The sequence below is a fragment of the Odontomachus brunneus genome, unplaced genomic scaffold (assembly GCF_010583005.1).
Source record: "Odontomachus brunneus isolate Ranch 3 - 2012 unplaced genomic scaffold, Obru_v1 Obru_scaffold_052, whole genome shotgun sequence".
Lineage (NCBI taxonomy): Eukaryota > Metazoa > Arthropoda > Insecta > Hymenoptera > Formicidae > Odontomachus > Odontomachus brunneus.
In genome coordinates this window covers 965,143-989,141 of record NW_022639502.1, presented here as the reverse complement: position 1 = coordinate 989,141, position 23,999 = coordinate 965,143, and the positions used below count along the sequence as shown (strand labels likewise).

At 41.4% G+C, this 23,999-nt stretch overlaps 2 protein-coding genes across 5 annotated transcripts in view; one reads left to right on the top strand and one right to left on the bottom strand.

Annotated features, from left to right (window-relative positions):
* Positions 1-23,999, top strand: part of LOC116845487 — a 159,299-nt gene that overhangs the window by 131,598 nt on the left and 3,702 nt on the right. The window contains exons 1-2 of one of the 4 annotated variants that reach the window (XM_032818240.1): positions 22,397-23,274; positions 23,583-23,952. The exons of 1 other annotated variant lie outside the window; for it this stretch is intronic. In XM_032818240.1, the coding sequence (XP_032674131.1) occupies positions 23,704-23,952 (249 nt within the window). In that variant the 5' untranslated portion in view covers positions 22,397-23,274; positions 23,583-23,703. Of the gene's footprint in view, positions 1-14,985; positions 16,747-22,396; positions 23,953-23,999 lie in introns of those variants that run through there. 2 more of the 4 variants (XR_004378250.1, XM_032818239.1) reach the window with 2 other exon arrangements.
* LOC116845486 (aromatic-L-amino-acid decarboxylase) lies at positions 7,808-18,832 on the bottom strand. The gene is made up of 11 exons (XM_032818238.1): positions 18,677-18,832; positions 14,162-14,253; positions 13,901-14,021; positions 12,435-12,548; positions 12,198-12,317; positions 11,771-11,900; positions 10,287-10,435; positions 10,090-10,201; positions 9,763-9,971; positions 9,427-9,627; positions 7,808-9,237 (listed from the first exon to the last, which is right to left on the bottom strand). The coding sequence occupies exons 2-11, from the start codon at positions 14,239-14,241 to the stop codon at positions 9,031-9,033; spliced, it is 1,443 nt and encodes a 480-aa protein (XP_032674129.1). The 5' UTR covers positions 14,242-14,253; positions 18,677-18,832; the 3' UTR covers positions 7,808-9,030.

Here is a 23,999-nt window from a genome sequence, read left to right as displayed (position 1 = left end):
TTGGCGCGACGTGTGCTTCGAAGACTTCGCGCATTTTTTACAAGAAGTCTTGAAAGAAGTCGTCGTTAGAGTATAATTACGCGGACACGTCAATTTCGCTTACATTTAGCCGTGACACAGTGTTTACCGCACACACTATTTAACTCATCACAGACCTCTTTTTCTCTCTTTCGCTCTTTCGCTCTGTTATCATAGTGGAGACTTGATTAGATTGTAACGCCCGAAATATCGGATTTCGAAACGTGGGATTCGCGAGGCGCCGCGTGTCCCGCGCGAGTGAACGACCTCCAACAATCGATTGTCCGAGGATAAAACGAAGTGAGATTGCCTTCCGATGAAAAGTCGTCCATCCCGGATATTACCTGAAGACCGACGCCTCTGTGTGTGCGATACGGACGTTTTACGCACGGCGACTTAACGCAACTCCGTACGTCGCGCCCACAGCGCCGATACACCACCGTTCCACCGGTGCGCTCAGCACCGGTTCATCACGCACAACGCGCTTCCGCGAGAAGCAGGGCGCGGTGATCGCGGGAGATCGTGTCGAACGAGACGAGCCGACACCTACTCGAGCAGACTAAAGGATCATCGTCATCTCAATGCGCGGCCGATCGCGGGCATCGACACGGCGACACGTTGGTAATTGATCGGCACGTGAATCGCGACGCGAACATGAAGGAAGCCTGGACGGTGTCGCGCGCGACATGAGACGAGACGAGACACCGCGCTCGCGCGCGCTTTGTGCTCTATCAATGGCAGGCGTGACGTGTGATTAGAATAAGGTCTTATCAGCGTGAGCGTGCGCGGGGTACTGAACCGCGAAGCCAGGGTACATCCAGCGCCCGGGCCCCTCCTCGCCGTACTTCAGAGTGGAGGGACAGACAGGTGCCCCGGCTTCTGTCTGTCTGTCCGGGGCCGCCTTGGCCGCTTACTCGCGCTCGCATCGGCTCAAGTAGCGGGTTCACCGCGTCCGTCAAGACGGCGCGAGTTTCATTCGCGCTATTCTAAACACTGGCCAATCTTGTTGGGTTAGCGCAACTCATCGACATAAGAATATCTGGGAGGTGCATTCTATGAGGAGAAGGTCTAATTAGCGGTAAGGGGAAAGTTACGGTACTTTGAGTATTCGTGGCTTCTTTAGATATTTTTGGTTTTGTAATATCACGCGCGCTGGGACCATGATATTCGCAACTAGCAGAAGTGGTATCTTTGAAAGGATTTGCTTCAGTTTATTGTCAGTTGTCAATGTTGTAAGATATACTATACAAGCGAAATAAATACCTGTGAGTCGAATGACACGTAACTTTCTCCTTACCCTAAATTGGTTCCTTGCCTAAATTGACAGTGTATGCTCTGTCCAGATGTCTAACAAACGAAACTTGTAATCGACGATTTCTCGCTGATATTCCGTGATTGACACGTCGATTATCCGAGAGTCACCACCAGTGATCTTTAATATTGCCACGCTTATTTATAAGTGATTTATAAAGGAAAAAAATGAGAATTGCACATGGAACAAATAAAATATTGTAACCACATAATAGAGAAGCAATAAAACGAGCTAACGGATATATACATTCTAAGCTGCGATTGTTCATGATGTCTTTGGTGACTCAGATTCTAGTTGACTTGAGTATTGAAGTAATCGATGGGGAAATTAGTATGGCAGATTTAACGTGTCAGCGTGAACTGGAGAGGAAGAGTGTATACGCGCATTCTCGCGCGTTCGACTGCACCCTTCTTCGGGTTGCTGACAGAAACGACGCGAGCTGAACGTCGAGCGTCGATGGCGTCGTCGGTTCTAGCAAATTATCCGCTTAGGACTGAAATAAACCGAAGCGAAGCGTAAGAACGCGATGTTCCTCGCACCTTAAGCTCCTCCACGTGCAAGGGCCAGTTGGTTGGGATCGACGCGACGGGTTATTATTGTTCCGTCAGTGTCGAAGCAGAAGAAGCGCTCTGCTCGCGAGGCGGGCCTTTAACGCCGCTCGTGCGGTCGTGCAATTAGCGATGGCCCTCAAACCTAATCGCCAGCCACCTATTCGCGATCTTCCGCGCGAATCAAATACATGGTGCAGGGTAAGCGAAAATTGAGAACCGAGGAAAATTTGGGGAACTGAAATAACATAAAAAATATATAATATAAAAAAATATATGAAAATAACATATAATATAAAAAAATATATAATATAAAATAATAGATTATTGCAGAATGTGTATATATGTTTATCAATCACAAAATTCTATAATAATTTTACTATGAAATTCTCTCTGCGTGTAAAAGTCCGTCTTTGATCGAACGAAACAGAATATTTCGTGATATACAGAATAAACCGTGATAGAGAAGGATAATTACTACAATATGAAGGATAGAATAACTACAATAGCTAAAATTACAATAAATAATTATAATTAATTACTGTGATGAGATGACTTTTTAAATAGAATCGTCTTGGAAATTGTCTCCGGCTTGATATTGTCCCGGTTTCCATGATTCCATGAAAGACAAGTCGAAGGTGTTGATAGTTATTGATCTATCCAATTTAGTTTTCTTTTTCCTATTTTGCGTATCCATGTTGCGATATTCTCCAAGAGTGCGACGCGTGCCTCGACGCTGAAGAACGTAAAGCGCATACGTTGCTGGTCGCCCATCGTCGCTGTCATGTGCGTCCCGACCAGCTCCTCGGCATAAATCAATATTCCGTCGGCGAATAATTGCGTCTCGCGGAAAGAATCCCGCGCGCGGCGCCAACGATGAATCTCACCCATTCCGACGCGGTAAATGAAGCGCACCTGTTCACGCACACACGTAGATACACGTACGTACGTAGATTCGTGCGCGCCTTATTATCCTCATTTGAAGTCCCGTCCTACGAGTCATGCCAGATAAACCTGTTATATCTTTTCCGGATCTGGTTCCGCGACGGCAATCGCGAATACACGCGCGCGCGGCGTACATTAAACAATTGGAATTTACAACGGCCCGAGTACGACGAACGCGCTTTATGTCGCGATTTTTCCCGCGCGCTTGCTCGCGCCATTCTCACGAGCCGGCCGGTCGGTCCTCATCGCGATGTTTGTTCATTTTCGCGTTTCTGGCGACACCCCGGCGTCATCGCGTCCCTCGCGGATCGACCATTAGTTCGTAATTAGTGGCCGGCAATACCTTCGAATTGATAATTAAACGCAATCTCGTCCAACGCACCGCGTCCAACAGATCAGCTGCGTTCAGTAGAGAACAAGCAACTTGGACAGCGCTTTGCGTTGTGCTGCTGATTTACGCTGAACGACACTCAGCGGTTTACACTCCGACAACATGTTTGCTAAGTGGTCCAGCGCATCAAAAGTATAGTGGGGAAAATGGCGGCCGTTTGGTAAACGTGTGGAAAGGAGCGCAAATCGCTAGTGTCGTTCAGCAGGAAATCTTACGACAGTGGCAAAGCGTACAGCAGTCTCGCGCTGTGCAAAACGCCTGCTAAGCAGCTTTTTCTGCTGAATGCGGTCAATGTTACCGCCATATGCGCTTTTTTCTACTCTTATCGTGTCTCACACGTAGCCCAAATATACATGTACTCAGATGAGCGAGTTGGAGTGAAAAAATGATAGCAGTATCGAAAAATTACGGGTGATGGAAGCAAAGACCTTACAAACAAGAATCTAAATCACTGTTCTTTCTCCCTCTCTCTCTTTCTCCCTTTCTCTCTCGCAATAGAAATAAATTCCCGTGTAGATATGAACTCTAATTCACAGCGGGGGAGAACGGATTAATACGAAATCATCTTATAACTCTTCTCACGTGCGGATAACGCAATTAGGCTCTCATTAGCGCAACTTTCTCATAATAGATAGGCCTCTCGAGGATTTTTGCGCGAAGACCACGAAGACCAACAGCAGTAAGTATCTTCGTAATCGAAATAAATCTCGAAATGAATGTAACCTGCGGTTTACAGCGAGAAAACGAAAGGGTTAACGCCGCTTCTCTCGTCCGTATATGTTAAATGTTCGTTCGTTCGTTTTCCTTGCTCTGCTGCCTGTCGGCCGTCACGATCCACAGCTGACCGGCTTGACGAGCGCCGAAGGCAGGAAGAACGGCAGTTCTCGTTTCGATTGGTGATGCGCCTCGCGGTGTGTTCCAGTTGCTGGCAACGCCGTCGATTGTCCGGTAGGCGGCTAATAGCCGCCTCACGTTGGGAATAATAACGGCAGGCCAGACGTATCGGGTGTCGGCCGAAGGGCCTCTCAGAGCCCTGAGCTCCTTCCCAACGGCTCTTTCGAGCGACAAGAAGCGACGCGTCACGTAAAGATTCCCAAATGCCGCGTGGTATCGTCGTGATTTACGGTCGGCTGTAATTTTAACGTAATTTAATGTATTAATCTGCCGCAAGAGCGCAGTCTCGTGGCGCTCTTGATAAGAAGAACCCGCGCGGCCTCGCTCCCGTTCGGCACCGGCGCTAATTGCACGCACAGTTTTTATTGACCCTTTCGAAGATGTTGTCCGGCCCGCTTAAAAGCACTTTGTCGGAGAAATCTCGCTTGTGGGAGCTGATAATTTCAGGATTACAATTCAACGACAATGTGTGAATGCGTGAGGGTAAAGTATGTTACACACGGGCGAAGAATTTCGGATCTCCGACACTTAGTTATCCCGCGGCAAGTAGTTAATAGCCACGTCATGGTGAGGATAATAAGGGCTGTCAGGTATTAGATGTCGGCCAAGAAGGCGGCGCTGCATTTTTCTCGTTTCGAAGCGCACCTGAGCGATACGTGCGGGAAGAAGGGTCCCTCCCAAATTACCGCGCGATACCTTGGATTAAATTTAGAATCGGAGCAACGCATCATATGTGTGCATCTCGTTGTCCACGCAAGTGCGATGATGCGGCACACGTGCAAAACTCCGGCCCTTTAACCCACGACCCTCAATCCCAAGTCGACCCAAGTCAATCCGTTGGCTCTTCTTTCGAAACTCCTATGCTTCATTTCGCGATCCGCAATCTTCAATCGTCAGATCCTGCAATTTGCAATTTACACCATTCTTGCATACGAACAGTACGGGAAATAACAGGGGAAAGAATCAAATACAGACGGTCGTTCGCTTGACGCGACCTTTGAGCAATTTTTTGCCGTATGAATATATCGCCTTTCTATATTATTTATACGCTTGCACTAACGCGCAAAGAAGGAATCACGAACAGTGAACGCGATATACTCGAGGGATATCAGTCTCAATCAATTATGAGGAGCAGTCGAAGCACCCTGGTAAGTTCAAACAGCTTTAGCGGGTAATGAACTTGTTCGAAAAATTCCATGAATACATTATGAAACATGAAATAGACTCGCAGGGGCGGTTTATTTTCTACGCGTCATATTAACAGAGTGAAATATCTCGAAGCTATATGATTCGCCGTCGGCTAGCTCTAGCCTCGCCTGTCACTCCCTTACAACCCGTGCAGTCGGTTTAGCGCAAACGCGAGCGCATCTCTCCTCGCATCTACCACCCGTCGTTCAAAAAGAAAGAATATCGCGTCACGACCGTTAATCCTGCTGCTTATTTCTCGTTTATACGTTTTCTGCTTATTAACTACCGGTGTCTGTCGCTCACCAGTTGCTCAAACATTCGTTTCCTCGGTACCTACACGACTAGAAAAAGGTCTGCCTTGTTCGCATAAATTGAAAGTTGTCGCGTGTGCCAAAGAATGGAATTAATTATCGTGCTCAGGGATTTGCTGGTGAACAATCACGTCGAGACAACGCGTTAGTCTCATGTTATATTTTTAACCTACTTTGCTCAATACCCATTTCTATCGACTTACAACAAACGGTTCCAGCTGAATTCCTCTTGACGTACATAGTTGTTTTGGAAGTCTGGAAACTTTGCGTACTTTGATTACTTCAATAGAAAATTTAACCATTTATTCTCGACGCGTATTTATACATTTTGATGCTTGATTAGAATTTTTCTTTTTTTTATTACTCAGTCTTTTTTTAGCATTTTATTTTTTTCTTTATTCTTCAAAATAATTTAACAGAAGACTTATGTATATCTGTCTTCTATCTAGTACCGAGGTTTAATAATTTTCGACTGCATCTGACGATGTTCTCTAGCCTTGATAATTTAGAGACTTTTGGAAGTGTTACCGACCTGTATCGATAAAAAAGGTTTCTGCTTCAGGTCTCAGGAGAAATGTAACGTAGCATTCTTTGATGGAGAAGGTGGAAATCGCATCAAAACGCAGGTCAATTGATAATTTTAGAATTCATATTTTTTAGTAAGATTCTTCCTCAACTATGATGGGGGAGAGAGGGACTTAAATAGTAGTAATATTTCAGGCCCAATTATGCTTTCGTAAATTTAGTCACTGACGGTCGTCATATTAGTATCCTTCAATTGTGACTGATGGACCACTTTAGGCACATAATTTTTGACAGAATTTTGCGCGTTTTAATAATTTTATTTCCAACAATATTTCTATTTAAAACGAACTGAAAATATATCTTGTAATATTTAAAAATTAATTTTTTTTCAATTTTCCACAAAATTATTTTATCAGTGAGAAGGATGAAAGAGAAAGAAGAAAGAGACGAGATAACACATTTATAGATCTAATTCGATCAATATTAACATTTGGACAATGAAATTCTCTCGAGCGCCACATCAATTTCATGTTCAACGATACGCTTCTTAGTGCTTTATAACAGATGTTAAATGAGAATATATATATAACGAGGATACAATAATTCTTTTATTGCAGCAAATCATTTGTTGGTCCCGTAATGATTTAAGTCATTGCTTTAAATCGATATCTTTAACGACTTTGCATCCAGCACGATGCGAGCTTTTATATATGAGCGTATTTGAGCTTTCTGTACGAATATATATGTAAACTTTTACAAAATATAATACGAGCTAAACGTTTGCACAAAATTGCACGCGAAAAATAGTCAATTGGTCTATCCATCTCGATTTAAGCGTTAGAATTTCGCGCGCGCTCGCGCGCGTTACAACTCAATAATACTCAACAACCAGCAACAATGATTCAGATATCTACGCATACACAGTTGACTATCGCGTTTCTACATTTCGACACTATGTATTCCTATCCGAGAGGAATTCTCTGACAATAGTGTGACGATATGTAATTTTAACGATTATCTTCAAGTTCGCGTTTCTATATCCTTTCATTTTCGAGACTGAATATTTGGATCCTGCTAGCCTATCCTTTCGACAGGGGCTACGCTTTCCCGAATAACTCTATTACTATTATTGTCCCTGTTGCAGCACAACGTTACAGCAAGTATTAGCTTACACATATACATACACATTAAATTAATTACCCGAATCACTTTATAGTTAGAAAGCCATTGTCATAATGATAGTATATTACGCGCTTTGAGCTGTTATTAGTGCTACATTGCACTTCTGTCCTTACTCTAACGACACAGTGACCTCGGGAACATTCACTACCAGTATAGAGATTCTTCAAACTAATTTATGGAAGCTCAAACTAGAAAAAAATGGAACGCGATAAAAAAATAAGAAAAAATAAAAATACCATTTTATATTATATCGATTTTACAACTCTAACATATTTATAATTGTACATAATATATATACAAACATATTCTACACACATATATAAACATTTAACGTACACGAAAATAGTAATAGTAATGAACTAAAAATTGAATAGTAGAACGAAAAATATCACTAATTATTCGCGAACGTTCCAAAATATATTAATATTTCGGTGGGTAATTCAGATCGCGCGAAATTATCAGATTATTTTCAGCCGCGACACTGATCGAATGATTAATTACTCGCATATATTATTTGCATATATTACTCAATATACAGAGATAACGGTAAAATTTACCAAAAGAAAGAGAGAGAGAGAAGAAGGAGGAAAATTAAAATCTTCTACACTTGCATAAAAATAAATAAAAGTCATACTTATAGGAGACACGCGATTTAAAAGAAGCACCGTCTCTTCGCGTGTATAAAATTATTTGTGATTACAAGTACAACGATGCTCGCTGTTGCAGCAATAAAGAGCGCGCGCGTGACTTTCACCGCGCTTGTATAGTGTACTTACAAAGATATTGTCTAAGAGGTTCGCACAGCAACATCGACGATACGGCAGCAAAAGTGGCACAAGGCGACATGAAATACTGCATTACACCTATTACGCTGTTAACGTGAATCCCGGCAAGTCGCAAGACCGATTTCTGATATTAACGATCTTCTCGCGCGTCTTAACACACGTACTTCATCAAATCACAATTTGCCTCCGTCCGTTAATTCGTCATCCGTTGTAATACTGCAGTGAAGTTATAGATTTAATCGTTGTGCCGGAATAAAACGAAGTACTACGTAATAAATTCATGTAACGTCTTTGAGCTTTTAGCCGCGATGAATTACTTTATGTCAACATAAAGTGCGCTTGAAACTGTCTTGTGAAAAGCTTACGTACTTTTGCAACATTTAAGAAGGTACTTCTGTCAAACTTCGATTAAACCAATCTATGATCAACCGCTGGAATTATCATCAGCTGCTTTATGTTAGTTATATAACTTGTGGTCTAATAAGATCCAAAAGCTTGATAATTCTATCTAGGTTAACAAACTAGAGCAATTTGTAAAAGAGCACACAATTGATAAGAAGAAGAATTTATATAAGAAAAATTTATAAAAAACCACGGAACCAAGGACCAAAGAATTTTGATTTCTCGCCTCAATAAGGAACTATGCTTCATTTTCTATTTTAACAACTCCAACGGCAATTCAATCGGTTTAACAATCAAAATTTGACTGGAGTCATCGCTTAATCGCCTGTAATTTAGGAATTATTGCGGGAGTTCTTGTCTTTCGTTGCTCGACTATCCTCTTAACATCACTCGCTTCTTTAGCCTACTTGGTCCTCGAGAGTCGCCGGGTGTAAGGGCAAGCTAAGATTGAATACTACGATTGAAACTAGGACTGATTGCAGGTGGCAGGCGCTAGCGACCTGCAACCGCGAGCTATCTGAGCGCGCCATCACTTTGAGACCGATTGCTCCTCGAGGACCTCGTTGGCCCTCAGCTTGATCTCCTTCCAGGAATACTGTATGTCCTTGCTTTCGCTGTATCGAGAACATATGGCGAAACGCAAGAAAAACATGTCGTTTATCTTGGACGGGACGAGATGGATGTTTCCGGCGCCATTGATCCTTTTCAAGAGAACCTCGTTGAGGTCATTAGAACCCTGCGAAAAAAGAGCCATTGACAGATTGTTTCCGTTATTTCCTTTTGTGTGAGTTGTCTTAGAAGAATGGACACAAATATCCTTTCACGTGATTAGTTGAACGAGAAAAACGGGATGTTTCGTTATAAGTCGTTGTAACGCGAAGTTAAAAGGCTTCTATGCGGCTACTTGAAAGGGAGATCGATCTACCTTTAATCGGAAGCAAACCAGTCCCATGAGGACTTCGGCGACGATCTCGAAGCGAGGGTCGGTGAGAACTAACGCCTCGAACTCGTGCGCCTGAGCGACGTGCTTTCTGATGTGCTTCTGAAGATTCTCCACTCCGTACAGCCTCAATACGAACCACAGCTTCAGAGAGCGGAATCTACGGCCGAGTGGAATCTGCCAATGCTGCGAGTGAACAAATAAAGAGATCGGTCAAAATCTCGGAAATTCCTCCCGCGTGACGGTCGCATCGAAATTAAACGACATCAGTGCTTTTACATCGAGTGCATCGAAGTATAAACTATTTTTAGTAGACGTTACCCTGTAATCCGGCGCTGAACCTTGCATATCGTGTTTCAAGTAAAGAGGATCGACGTTGAAAGAGTTTATGACGTATGTCGGGTCCTTGAGCCACATAGCGGAGCAGTCGAAGTTAACCAGCATCCATTTATGCGGATTGAAATTAAAGGAATCCGCCAGCTCGATACCTTTCATCAGGTATCGGTATTCCGGGCAAATGAACGCGGATCCTACGGACCAGACGATTTTGTTCGTTTCTTTCTTTCTCTTTCTCTGTTTCACGAATGCTTATAACGCAATCAGTAAGATTATCGTTATTCACCGTGCTGCGAGACGAGATTAATTTACCTGCGTATGCGGCGTCGACGTGCAGCCAAACGTCCTCGCGATTCGCTACAACGCCCATTTCGTCAAGGCGATCGAAGGCGCAGGAAACTGTAGTACCCAAAGTGGCCACTACCTATAAGTCGATAGGAAACGTGATGACATATGACAATCGCACGACAATCTAATCGAGAGAGAAATGTCGGTTAAGCTGGTCTTACGTAAAACGGTATAAGTCCTTTCTCCTTATCCTCTTGGATCGCTTTCGCCAATACGTCACCGCGAAGCTTGTATTTTTCGTCAACCGGCAGCAATCGGAATTTTACCCCGCCAAAAAGTCCGGCGCGTTCCACCGAGCTGTGCGCTTGACCTGGAAAAAAGCACGGTTGTTCAAAATTATAATTTGGGTTTGCAATCAAAACATATTTGCCATATATGAAAAAATGGTCGCTAGTAATCACAGAAGAAGATAATTTTCTAAAAGTTATGTAACGGTAACTTCACCAAGTTAATTGTGAACAGGTAATGAACAGTTCTGATAAATCTATATTTTCTTTAGAATACTTTTTTCTCTCTTTCTTCAAGATTTACATGAAAAATTTCTCGTAGAATATTATAAGAAAAAATATTTATTTATTATGCATTGTGCGATGCCGACAAAATTGTCGACGTCATTCCCAATAATCGAGAACGGTTCTCGCGCGTCATTCGTCCCTCGTAATCGCGGTAGCGCTGAAAAAAGGAAAAGTACACTCCATTGTTTTAACACAACGGCAGCTGATTGAGAATAAAGCTGATAGAGGATATAGCGTCGTTCTCTCGATATTTCCTAGTCGAAAAGAAAAAAAGAATATGACCATTATGTCATCCGTTGTGTCGATGAGGAGTCGATTGGACATTTTTGTCGTCTCGACGAAGCACCGTGAAATTATTGTGGGAGTTTGAGAGAGCAATAGAGTAAGTTCGGTCCGAAATATAACTGGAGCAGTTATTACGAGTTGCCATGACGACAAAGTGCTGCCTGATGAAGTGCCGCAACCTCGTGCCACCCCATCACTCCATAAGCACTCATCCCCTCTCCATTCCCTCCTTGTTCACATTTCTCTCCCTGTTCACATGCTTTTGAACCGATTACCCTGATTACGTCTGGTCGCTGACTGAAAGCGACTGAATACTTTTCGAAATTACGTTAGACCGAATTATGTACGTCTTCTCCGTTTGAAGTAGCACGACGGAAATTAACTCTCTTAGAAATAAGTGAATTTGACATTACGAGAGCAACGTGATGCGTTGAGAACCACTCGTTGAAGTGTCCTCGAATATATCCTCGAGATCGTCATATCAGAATTTGAGACGGTTCATTCTTGTTTTCGATCGAACCTCCTTTCGTAACTCATTTGGCACCCGTCGAAGTAATGTCACAGTTCAAGTGTCTATTAGCGCCAAACCGTAAGTCACACTTCGACGAGTCGTAATGTGCCGGATAAAAATAGTGGATCGAGAAGCAATTATGGTATAATATGGTAAAATATAATATGGTAGAATATAATATAATATGGTAGAATATTTTGTATGACGTATATGTTCCTTTTCAATCGGAAAAAATTCGAGGACTGAAAAATTTCGACTTTTTTCGAATTTTGATCACAATTTCTCTTTAACAAATGATGACACATGTGATTGTTATATTACAAGATTGACTTACTGGAGCAGTACGCGATGAGTTTGTCGATGATTTCGGGATCCGTCCATTCGGGATGCTGCTCCTTAACTTGTTTCAGTTTCTTGGATTTTGCTCCTAGTAACGCCACTAGAGTAGCTTCACTGGCGGTTCCCTGTAATGCACAAAAATATGCTTTAAATATTCTTAAAAACTTGCTTGTTATATTCTCAGATATTTTGTCAGATCTATTATTTAAGGCTAATGGTCATTTTCACCATCTCCGGTTACCTTAACCGGCTAGTTATTCCGTTGGAACTGACCAATCGCACTTGTCGTTGAACAAGATTAACCAATTACCGTGCATATTTAATCAGTAGTTAAGGTAACCGGAGATGGTAAAAATGGCCATAAATGTTTGAACTGTTAAAACTTAAGCACTGATAACGCTATCCTTGCAACGTGATTTTACCTGAATGACACCGCCACCTTTGCCGCCGCTGCAAGCAAGAAATTCCTTCGGCAAATCTATCATTTTCCCTAACCAGTCTAACATTATCACCTCCAATTCAGTACAGGCCGGACTCGCTATCTGCGATTAACAAACATCAACGTCGCAAGATTAGTTAGACGAAAGATACGACGATAATCACCGTCGGATTGTTTCATGTCAAAGTTCCCCAAAGTTTCCTTTTAGCTTTCAGCTTACCCACGAGAATCCGATGCACGCGATAGCTCCGCTTAACATGTCAGCTACAATCGCAGGATATGATTGCGCAGTGGGAAAATACGCGTGGAATTTCGGGCTGTGCCAGTGAGTGACCTACGAACAATTTTATCTTAATTTATCTATCGTCTACTTATACATTAGTAAAATTGTATAATCAGTAGAGCGAGAGTGTATCTTTCTGTGTTTCTAAGACTTCTCTATATATAGAAAATAGAAGAATATGTAACAAGAGAGTCTACTCCAATACTGTTATTTCATTCCGTGACGGGTCGCTCATTCACTCTTTACACTTCGCAATAAATTTAACATTTTATTCCAGCATTCGATAATAAAATAAAGAAAATTTGTGATTTTGAGAAATGAAGAAAATAGTAGATTTTATCATAACGCATTAATATGAAATATCGGAAATATCGACTTTTCGTGTCGACTGTAGTTTGACTGCTGGTATGAAATTTCATGATCGAGTACAGTTCTATTCCCGAGCGCAGAGGATCAACACATCCATGCAGCACAGAAAGTTGAAACAACGTTGCTGAGATATTGTAATGTTGAATGTTAAAATAGAAATATCTTTCCAACGTTGAATCTATATTATTTCTTCTACATTGATTCTTTATGTTGCTACAACATTAAACAAATTATTATATTTTGAAATTCAGGTAGAGATACTGAAAAGAAATTTTATATATCCCTTTAAATGACGCATTGAAATTTCTCAAAAATCAAGGACTTCATTGAAAAACGTTTCAAACAATTTGTAGTCTGATGATGCTATTCACTTTGACTTTACTAAAATCATATCAAGTTTAGGTTAAATTTTGTATGAATAATTATATGGCTCCTTCAACATAAATCGATTTCTTTAGTTATTCTGTGTATTAAAAGGAAATAATCAAAATGTGAATATTTTCCGAAATATTTTACAATATATCCTGATATTTTTCAGTACAAAATATGTAATATCTTATTAACTATTATTTTAAACTACTAAATTAACTGTTCAACAACATTACTTTAATATTTTTATACGTTGAATAACGAAGAAAATCGATCAGTATTCTTAATCTTTGCATACTAGTGTTTCAATAAATCTAATCTTATCTTAGGATAGAAAACTACCAACAATTATAAAAAATCTAATCTAATCTTAGGATAGAGAACTATCAACAATTGTAAAAAAGCTTTCTGACGCTGAACGTGGCCAATGTTAAATCAATATTTAACAATATTAAATTGCAACGTCTACAAGACATTGCAATTCAATGGACATTAGACATTTCTACAATGTCTTTTCAATGTTGAATCTACATTTCAAAATGTTGATTGCAATGTTGCAACGTTTCTGAAATGTTGATTCAACGTTTGCGTGCTGTATGGAACAGTTTGAGATCATCCGATCTTTCACGATCAGCTGGAAGCTGCAGCTATTTCGAATTACTTACACCTGGCATTATCACCCTCTCGATGTCAGTCATGATATCCTTCCATTCTTCGGGGCTCTGCGGCGCCTCGGAAGGTAAAAGGGGCTTCATGTATCCCGGTTCTACTGTAGGCAGTACTCGTCTGAAAATTCACGAAATTGGTATGCGTATAATGTTTAATTAGAAAGGACTAAATGGCGCGTAAAAGTTACTCAATTAATACGCCATCAAACGTTCTTTCGATTATGGACTATTATTCAGTTATGTGCAGTTGTCGCTCACCTGTCCCTAATATTTTCCATATAGTTTGTAATGTACTCTGCCATCTCCTTGGCGAAGTCCTTGAAATTATCGGGATCCATGCTTCCGTCTTTCTGTAATAGACGAGAATGATATGAATGTATCGAGGAATATCTGCTCGATATCGCGTTGTTGTGCATTGATGTAAATGCAGTAGGTGTGGTTCTAGTGGTCCTTCGCATATCGATAATCTAATGCATATTATGCACGCGTGTGCCGTGGAATTTTTAATTTAATGTTTGATAATGAAGTTTCATCAGTCCGTTTGATCTTCGCATATAAATAAAGCTGGCATTTCCGCATGTTGCATCACGATCAACACCGACAACGAGATAAAAATCATTTAATGAAAGCATGCGAACCACCGCCGTGTTTATCTTACCGGATTCAAGGATGCGTGTTAATAAACACGGTTTATAGATAAAAAGTGAAAGTGGCACTCGCGTCGGCCGCGCTAACTAGGAGAATTGCTTGAGGTGCAAATATCGCGTTTAGGACGACGCGATCTGGAGGTTGCACACGTCGCATTAGCGTCTTATTATTTCGCACGAGCGAGTCTCGCGACCCTCGCGAACAATGATTAAAATTATCTCGTTCATTATTCATGTATCGCGCGCGACGACGGATTCACACTCCGTTTCACACGACGCGCGAGGTGATCGGTAATTGTTGCGAAAGCGGAAAATAATATTGGCGGCTTCTTGCGCGCGCGATTAGAGTCTTGTAATGTCACCGTTTGCGTCAGATCGTCGCGCTTTCCAGCCTGCTTGTAAAAAAAATGTTAAACAGCGTATTGGCCTTTACAGCGTGATACATTGGACGAATCTAGACGTCGAACGTCACACGGAGCCTCCAGTGACGCGAATCGTAGACAAGTTCGCAACGAGATGTGTATGCGTGTCGTTGCCAGATAGAATGTCGACGAGATCGGCGTGGAGGGAGAAGGACGACGAGATCGAAAAAGAACGATTGGCGGCTGGCGTAGTTACCTTCGTAGAGAAGTAAGAGTGAACTCGCCGTAATCAAGTAATGACCATGACTCATTTTCGCAGAGAACCGTTGCGCGTTCGGCTCGCGATTTACCTCTCCATCGAAACGTAATATTTCGTTTGTTACGATTTTCCGGTCACCGAGCAATGATGTAATTTTGCAACGCGTATTTTTAAGGAATTAGAAAAGGTACCGGAGGAGGCTCACGAGAGAAAGCCATGAATTTCGCGGCGAATTCTTTCGAAAATTTCATGTGTCAAGAAGGGAAGATTCTGAAGAATTGTTTATCAGGATCTTCGAATTTGTAATATCAACACGACCAAAAAAAAAACGAATTTGAATAAAATGGGAAGATTTAGGTTTAAGTTCAAATATATGTATATAATCGTGTATATCCTTGTTCTTTTGTTTTCGACTCTGTTTCTTAAGTTTCAATTTTTCAATTCCTTGGTTAATTAAATTTAGTTTCTATTATATATTATAAAATTAGAATAGCGAAGTAAAACACCAGCTGCAAAGCTGGTTTTTTCACATTTGGGGAAGAGAAAGACAAAGAAATCGAGTAGCTTTATGGAAGTAGTTCACCGCGCTTCCGAAACGTCACGGCACATGGGAAAAGAGGAGACACGAATGATTCTGCGATGTGTGGAGGAAATTCCCGCAACTCTTCGGGAATCCCCTCTTGCTGCAACGACAACGTATGGTTCTCCGAAGAGCAGCGCGTGGAGGCTTTCCTTGTATGAATAAATTATAGATTACGGGTCATTGAGCTATTTCTGGCCGGGAATGTTATCGCGAAGACATCGATTTGCATTTATTTGTGCGGAGCGGAGTTGTTATTTGTATCAAGCAAAATACATCTCGCAAGATCGTTTCACGATCTGTACAACAATGTAATTTATGCGCGTGGACGATTGAAACGGCTATATAAAATATACAAGATAAAAACTCAACGTGTAAAATGTTCACTCTGTTATAATACTGTCGTCAGTCATTCAAATTATATTCGGATTAATGCTAATACTCCTCGGATTATTAATCGAGTCAGATAATCGCTTCACAAACGACTCTAACGGCAAATGCTAATGCGTCCGTATTAGCACTATCGCCCGAGAAAAGAAATTTATTTAAATATGTAATCTTATCAGTTTTCCATCATCAACCAACCAAAGCTACAATTTTCTAATGAGCTACAATTTTCTAATGAGTTATAATAGATTATAATGTATCTTTAATTAGAGGCCGATGTATTGGGAGATTAACCTAGGAACGTTTCGGTCGATTGAATTGAGAAATCGTACTGCGCTCGTTAAATTTTTATCTCTCTTGCGTACTGCGATAACAATTCCATGAATAATGCAATTACTTAAAGGTACTCGGATATCGTGCTGTATAAAATGTAATCACTTTTATTCCGATAAAGAATCGGTATTGCTATACATTTTGTAACGTCTAACTTAAAATATTCGAGTCGCTGTTTCCTAAAGTTTCGCAAGAATTCAAGTATAGAATGTCAAGGTTGATGTAAACAACTATTTTCTCTTTTTTCAGGGAATTAATCTTTTTTTAATAAAGTAACAGGCAAAAAACAGTTGTTGCGACTGAAGAAATACAGAGACGCGATATTTTTCTCGCTTTCGCATATTAAATTATGAACTGAAATCGACACAAATTTTAATATCTGGTTAAATTGAAACAAGAAAATATTGAATGATTCAACTTTCGATGAATTGCAACTAAAAAGACTCGACTAAAGAATTTAGAATTAGCATGGTAAGTGCATCGGATCAAACTAAACGCGTGTAATGAAAAAAGAGATAAAGGAAAGATATTGTTGATTTATCGAGGAATGCAACAGCAGCTGAATATCTTGTGGAATACTACGGTGCATCTTTTTCAGAGCGAGATACTGCTTTGAAAAATATTTAATCTTATTTTACGAATAAATTATATAGGCGAAAATAGCTGACTAATACATGAATTTTCGTAAATCGAATTGTGAAATAGAATCCTACTTTGTTGATTTTATTCTTAAATATATATAACATTTAGCGAGCGAGAGATAATCTTTCACTCACTTTAAATATGAGATAAGAAGTTTCTCACGAATATACCGATATATTTAGAAGCGTGAAAGCGAAGGGAATTAAAACAGCTTAAAATATCGGCGCCAGATTTACACGAACATCAAATATAGCAAACACCCTGAAAACGTACCTCTTATTCGTATAATAATCCAAATATAAATTTCTATTTTTAATGCAGAAATTATATAAATGCCTAAAATCGCACGAGTGTTACACCAGCTCGAAATATTGCTTAATCTCCCTCTCTCTTTTTCTCTACAAAGTTTAATCGTCGATTTTTAAGAACGCGATAGATAAATTGAACAAATTAATAAGAAGCTTCTGTTTGTGAAGTATTGTAGCGTTTGTTTTTACTTGCTTTATATAAGGATAATTTATGTTTACCGTTATGGTGAATTGATATACGTCAACGGTCGCGCTATGATTGAAGAGAGATAGATTCTATGATCGTCCTGTATCTATTACGAGTATTAATGACTCACAAATTAATAAAAAATATTTTTCGAGAGTTGTCAAGAACAAAAAGCTTACCATATGTGTCCCCGATAGTTAATCGTGTTCTCGCAATCATGTTTTTTTGTTTCGTTGCACCAAATGCATTTTCTATTACCGCGGACAAAGAGTTATTCGTTTAGCGATTTTAGTTCTCTTGCGTCTATACTCGCATTAATTCAGTCAGTACGTGCTGTGGTCCAGCTCTATTGGAGAGGGCCAACGAAGCGAAAGCTCGATAATTAGCTTTGGCCACTGTGCGCGTTTAGAGACTAACGAGCGTCTATTGAAGTTCACAGAACCGTGACACCAGTTATAAGACCACTGCCGTCTCGAGATCGCTGTCAAGAGTTCCTTATCGCACACGTCACAGAATATATGGATATCCCGTAAGTATTAAGTACAATACATCCAGACAGTGTGTTAAGAGATATTTACAAATTTACATTTTGCAAATTTACAATGTCACAAGGACGTGATTACTATTCATTTGATTACAATTTCTTGCGATCATTTAACGCAATTTATTACGATTAGAAAAGTACTCAAATGTTTGTTCGAGCGCAATTGTCGGTCGTGGCGAATTTCCAAATTTTTACCGAGTAAATGGTTCGTATCATCTTGCCACTGCAACTTCTAGCTGTTGAAAATTATCTCCCAGTAGATTCTGACGCAACAACATACTATTATATATCCATTTTTATCGCAATTCTGTTGATGATACTATCGCGTGTGCGCGTGATATTCGCTTGAAACTCAAGTCGAACAAAATACATTTTATCGTCGCGCGGTTAAAATAACACTCGAATGTATAAAATAAAAATTAATACAGGACCAATACAACTATCGCGATTGGTAAGTTGTTATATAGGTCGATAGGTCAGTAACACACTCGTCACGATAAAGGTGAGAAAGATCAAGAACTCACCTTTGTAGTCTCACGCGATCCTCGCCGATTTGACGCTTCACCGGGTGGTCTCTCCCCTTGACAGCGACGATATCCACGTGTCTGCTGGTGTCAGCGGATGAGTGTCGCGAGGTGGTCGAGAGCACGTCCTGTATTCCGCGGCGGATTGCAGCTCCATCCGTACCCACCTCGCTTTATGTAACTCCCCTCTCTTCGTCATTCAGCTGGCCGTGCCGTTCGACCAATCGCGATCATGTCGCACATCGAGATTCGCTTACCTTGTTCTGCTCCTGCGGAGCAACGAGGTCGAGGAACGATAGCGGATACGCGATCGATACCGACCGGCCACTCGATCAGTCGTGTAGATAATGGACGCGTCGATTTTCGCGCTAAATGTGACGTGAAGCAATGCAACTCAGTTTTGCTCGCAAGACTTTCGGTTATATTTATTTTTTTTGTTTTGTTTCATGTAATGCAGCTCGTAGTGGGAAGAATCGGTTCGCTATTGAATTGTTGAAGGTATTTTTTCTAACTGAGTGAACACTTGGCTCTTTCACACTTCACTTCGAATGTTGGGATGAGTATTATTAAGTTGATGTAAAAGATTTATCATTTTTCTATTAAATTCTCGCAAGAGGTTTAAGTATCCAAAAAAAAATAAGTCCTTGTTAAATGACTAGAAATATACCGAGTCAGTTGTATATTTTACTTGTAAAAATCACGAATTCTTCGAAATTGGATAATTTCGTTTTCTATTTTATTTGATAAACACGACAAACCTTTCGCACTAAAAGTAGACCTTCACGTAAGAAGAATGTCATGCTTACAAGGACATTAGAAAGAGATGTGTGTCAAATCGATGAAATCGCTCGGCAATGTCACGTCTGCCACATTGTCGCTTCCCCCATTGTATCAAACGATCGCGTTTCGAACGCAGTACTGCTGAAACGTACTCCATAGTTTTTAATTAGCGTCTTGGCGGAATAATGAAATTGTAGGCTGCATAAAGAAGATGATCTCGTGAAGCCGAAGAGGCATAATGGTATCTTAAGGGTAAAATTAGGGCGCTCGTCGTTTAAAGCGAGATTGTCCGAAACTCGATTACAAGCGCGAAATCAAGCGAACATTCAGGCGGCAAATCTTATTACGCCGGATAAGCCCGGTTCTAGCTTTGATTTCGTGTGCGCCCTGTCGCGAGATCGGGCGAAGCCTTCAGTGCTCGCTGTCAACGCTGACAAGACGTCAGGCAATCGCGACCTAGAAAAAGGAATCTGTCGCGCGGGGATCGACAGAAACGATCGTTGCTTCGCGTCGTTTCAGTAGTGTAGCTCGGACTTCCAATCGCAATACGAATCTTAATCATGATCTTTTCGAGGAACGCGCGCGAGATTTTGTCAGCAAGTCTATTCGCTGCGCACTATTTCATGGGATTATTAGGGATATCCTAATTTATCTGAGGGAATTTCCGTAACAAGTGTTTTCTATGGACTGAAAAGACTTTATTATCGTGTAATGGCTACGTTCCTGTCCTTTCACTCTATTGCTAGGGCGAATATAAAGTAATACAATAGCCAGGTTGGTCGATGAAGGTTACTCTATGAAAGTCGGCTTTATTACCAAACTTCTCTCGACTCGAGTCCACCATAGCGCATTTATACTTTTTCGATTATTAATATATCAATATTCAGCTGGTACTTCTCTACAAAGTATTTTATTGCCGCCTATCAACATGATAATTGTATGATAACAACTATATAGTAACGTTGTGACAAACACTTGAAACTTTCTATATTCTTTCTAGCAAGTTTGGTTTCCTCCACTCTGTTACTCCTCAGAAAATATTTTGTATTATTAAAGAACACTTGTCAATACTATTGTCAGCTTGGATTTTATGATAAAAATATCGACAAGATTATTTAACATGCTCTTCTTGTTGAAATTGTGGACAACTGTTACAACAAAAGGGACCAAATTTTCGTAATCAAAACAACTGTGAAAAAGTACCGTTTTACCATAATTAACTAACTTACGGTTGTTACACTTTGGGACGGTTCGTCGCGTGCGCGCTATCAGTAGATAGCGGAGCACGAAAATCGCTCCTATTCACTCCCTAACAATCGGTGATTTTATTAGACGTGACGTCGTGATGCGAAAGACTCGGAGGACGGTAAATCCCCGAGAAATGTTAATTCGCCTAGCATGTCGGCCAAGAGGGAGTCGATAATAATCCCGGTACGACTCGGCATAAGAATGCGAAGAGGTAAGAGCAACTCGGTGTGTGTACGTGTGTCGCCGGAAAGCTATTTCCCTCCCTCCTCGAGAGCGGAAAAGAGGGATGAAGTGGTGCCGAGTGGTGGGCCGAAGGCTCTCACTTGGTCGGATTTTCCTCTTTGCCTTCCACGTGTCGCGGCTCTTTCGCGTTTCCCTCCCTTTTCCTTTTTTTTTCTTTTTTCTTTTTTTCTTTCTTCCGCGCTCACCCTCTGCTTTATTGCCGTGCTCCTTAAGAAGACGACGACAAACGGAAATGAATGTACTTTTCCTCGATGCACTGTGCCGTCGTCATGGCTACCATCGGATCGGGCTGGAGTAATCGCCGAGACTTCCCGGGAATGTGTCGTGCGTCATATTGGGGCACTTTCGTGCGCGAGCCTAATCGCGTGCAGATCGTATCCTTGACGTAGAGAGTCGCTCGTCGTTAATCAAGGAGAAGGCACGGTAACCTGTGGCTGATAGAGAGAAGCTGAAGACCGTCCGCCTCTTTGAAAGGTGGACGGAAAGTCCCGGGGAATATTCCGGTTTTTACTCAATCCGCGTTGCTGTAACATCTCAGGTGGAATTGACCTGGTTTTAATTAACGAGCGGTTGGTCGCAAAGCAGCGATTCGCATGATATTTTCATGAAGTTGCCCGGAAGAAGGAGATCAAAAGCTCGCTCTTTGATGAGAAACGCTGTCCTGTCCCTATCTCTCTACAGCGCTAACCTCTTTAGCCTTTAACCGTATTCCGCGTTTACGCAACGAAACTGTCAACTGCATAAGGAGCGGGCAGAGGAAGCGGATTGAAGAGATATCTGACGTCGCCGCCAGCACGTGAGCGTACGAGCGTGCACGCACATGACGTATTTTCGTGAAGCAGTCTGTGTGTTGACGTGTACCGCGGTTTCCTGAATTAATTAACGCGCGATATTCTGACGTGCCGCTTGAGTCATCGCGCATAATGAGAGTGTATCTAAATCGTATTGCGTGAAAGACTCGAGGAGACTCTTCGCGATCGTGAGAAGCGGCGTAATGTAGCGTAATATCAACGTCAATTTATGAAGTGTACTTAGAGAATTGAGAATTCAAAAATCACGATCGCAATTTTTCACGCGCTTACCTTCCGGAGGAAATCAATACTCCAAGTCAGTATATATCAGTTTATAGAAAATCGACCTTCTTATACGGCGCCATTCGCACCCTCGGCAGCGGCTACAGGAAAGCTATCGCTAAATGTAATGCATTATGCATGAAAGCGAGATACGAGCCTCATTGTTTCAGAAAGTATAAATCCGGCTGTTAGCCATCGCGAAGAGAAACGACCGCACTTTCCTTTATCAAAGCGTTGAGAGTTTCCTCGGCGCGTCAGGAAGAATGACTTGTCTTATGTGTGCCTTATCTGTCCGCTACATTTTCGGCGCTCGATTGTCAGAGAGTTACGAAAAGTTAGCAGAAATAAGGCGAAGTACAAAAAAAAGAGATCAACAGTTGGACGATTTTCGCAATGGAAAGATATCGGTCAGTATTTACGGCTATTTGCTGGTTGTGTACCATTTGTCCGAAGGAGATTAGTGGCTCGCGTTATCAAGCGCGAGAAGGGCAAAATAAATCGGACGAAAGTAAATCGATGGGAAGTCTGAGAAGAAAGAGTGTGGACAAGAGAATTCCATTAACTCGCAACGCGATGTCCGGAGCACGAGGGAAATACATGTTTCTTGATTCAAAAGGAAGACTCGCGAAAATCAGATTGTGCTCTCGCGATCGTACAAATCGCCATTCTGCGATCGTCTAATTGTTCGGCGATTGGACCCTCCGATCATCCCTCTTATAGGAGACCGCTTGGACGAGCGAGCTAACGCAATTAAACGTAACTTCATCCCCTGCTCCTTCTTCCTTTTGCTTGAGCAAGTCTCAAGAGAAATTGGATTAATTTCTCGTCTCGGGGAAGAGAGGAGAACGACTTTGCGTCTCGTGTTAACGATGACGACGATTTTTCCCGCGGAAAAATCAAATGCTTGGTGAAACAGACGCGAGAGGAACGTGACGTTCGTGGCGAGTCGACACGATCGTTTTGTAACCTAAGCACTCGATGTCCATGCGTTGAGATCAATAGTGATATTATGGTAAATTAACAGTTGGTGAACAAGTTACGGCCACGTTCGAGACGCCGCTGCTGATCGACATTCACTGCCGATGAAAAATCCGACTGGAATAAGAAAGCGTTCAAGCGTTCGCGTGTCTGTCGCTAACGTCAAAAATAAGACATTAAGACACAAAGAGCTTCGTGAATTCGCTGAAGAACTGCACGCGCAATATATCATAAAAGCGTCGCTCTTTCATGATACCGTTTTCATCACGATGCAAGGTTCGTTACGTCGCTTCTAAAGAACGGTGATAAACGGTGTCCTTCTCCATCACGATTTATACGCTATCCGATTTGGTATTACCTATCCGCTATTAGCTTCGAAATGTCTTATCCTTAGGAAGTTTTTTCCGTTCATCACATTTAATTAACTAGAGAACCAGAAAATAAACGCAGGACAAAGATGGGAAACGGAAAAAGCCTAAAATAGAAGATTAACTTTGCTCATTAGAAAATTGCATTACGTACAAATTTAAATAAGTAATTTAGTTTTCGCGAGTAAATATTCCTCTTAGAAGTGTTCTTTTTAGGTTCAGCCGATCCACATTTTAACCCGAAATCGTAGTGAGATTATCACGACACAAGACTCGCGCGAATCGCGAACGATCGAAGTTCTTTAATCTCGAAGAAGGTGGTGCGTTTTGGTACAGAATGGAAATGTTAAAATATTACGCGAATTTCGTGGATCCTCACTGGGTAGCCATGATGGCAACAGGATTGTATACGCATCTTCGACAAATCTGCATAATCGGCCTGTGCTTCGAGGAGAATAATCTGCCCTTTGATCCGTCGTACTCGTCGGTGCTTTATGTGTTTTCGGTTCTATGCCTCTTAGCGGAATATAGATTGTGGCCCATAACTCTCAAAGAACCACCGATCCAGCTACTGTATATTTACGAAGTGAGCGACTCTCATTTGAAATCCTCTCTCAACTCGTTCACTCCTCT

Excerpts from the sequence above, each read along its gene's own strand:
- LOC116845486 (XM_032818238.1), bottom strand. The coding sequence starts at position 14,241 with ATGGATCCCGATAATTTCAAGGACTTCGCCAAGGAGATGGCAGAGTAC. Across the intron at positions 9,972-10,089 it reads CGTCGACGCCGCATACGCAG|GATCCGCGTTCATTTGCCCG; the intron begins GTAAATTAATCT and ends TCTGGTCCGTAG. Across the intron at positions 9,238-9,426 it reads TGGTTTGCTTCCGATTAAAG|GGTTCTAATGACCTCAACGA; the intron begins GTAGATCGATCT and ends CTTTTTTCGCAG.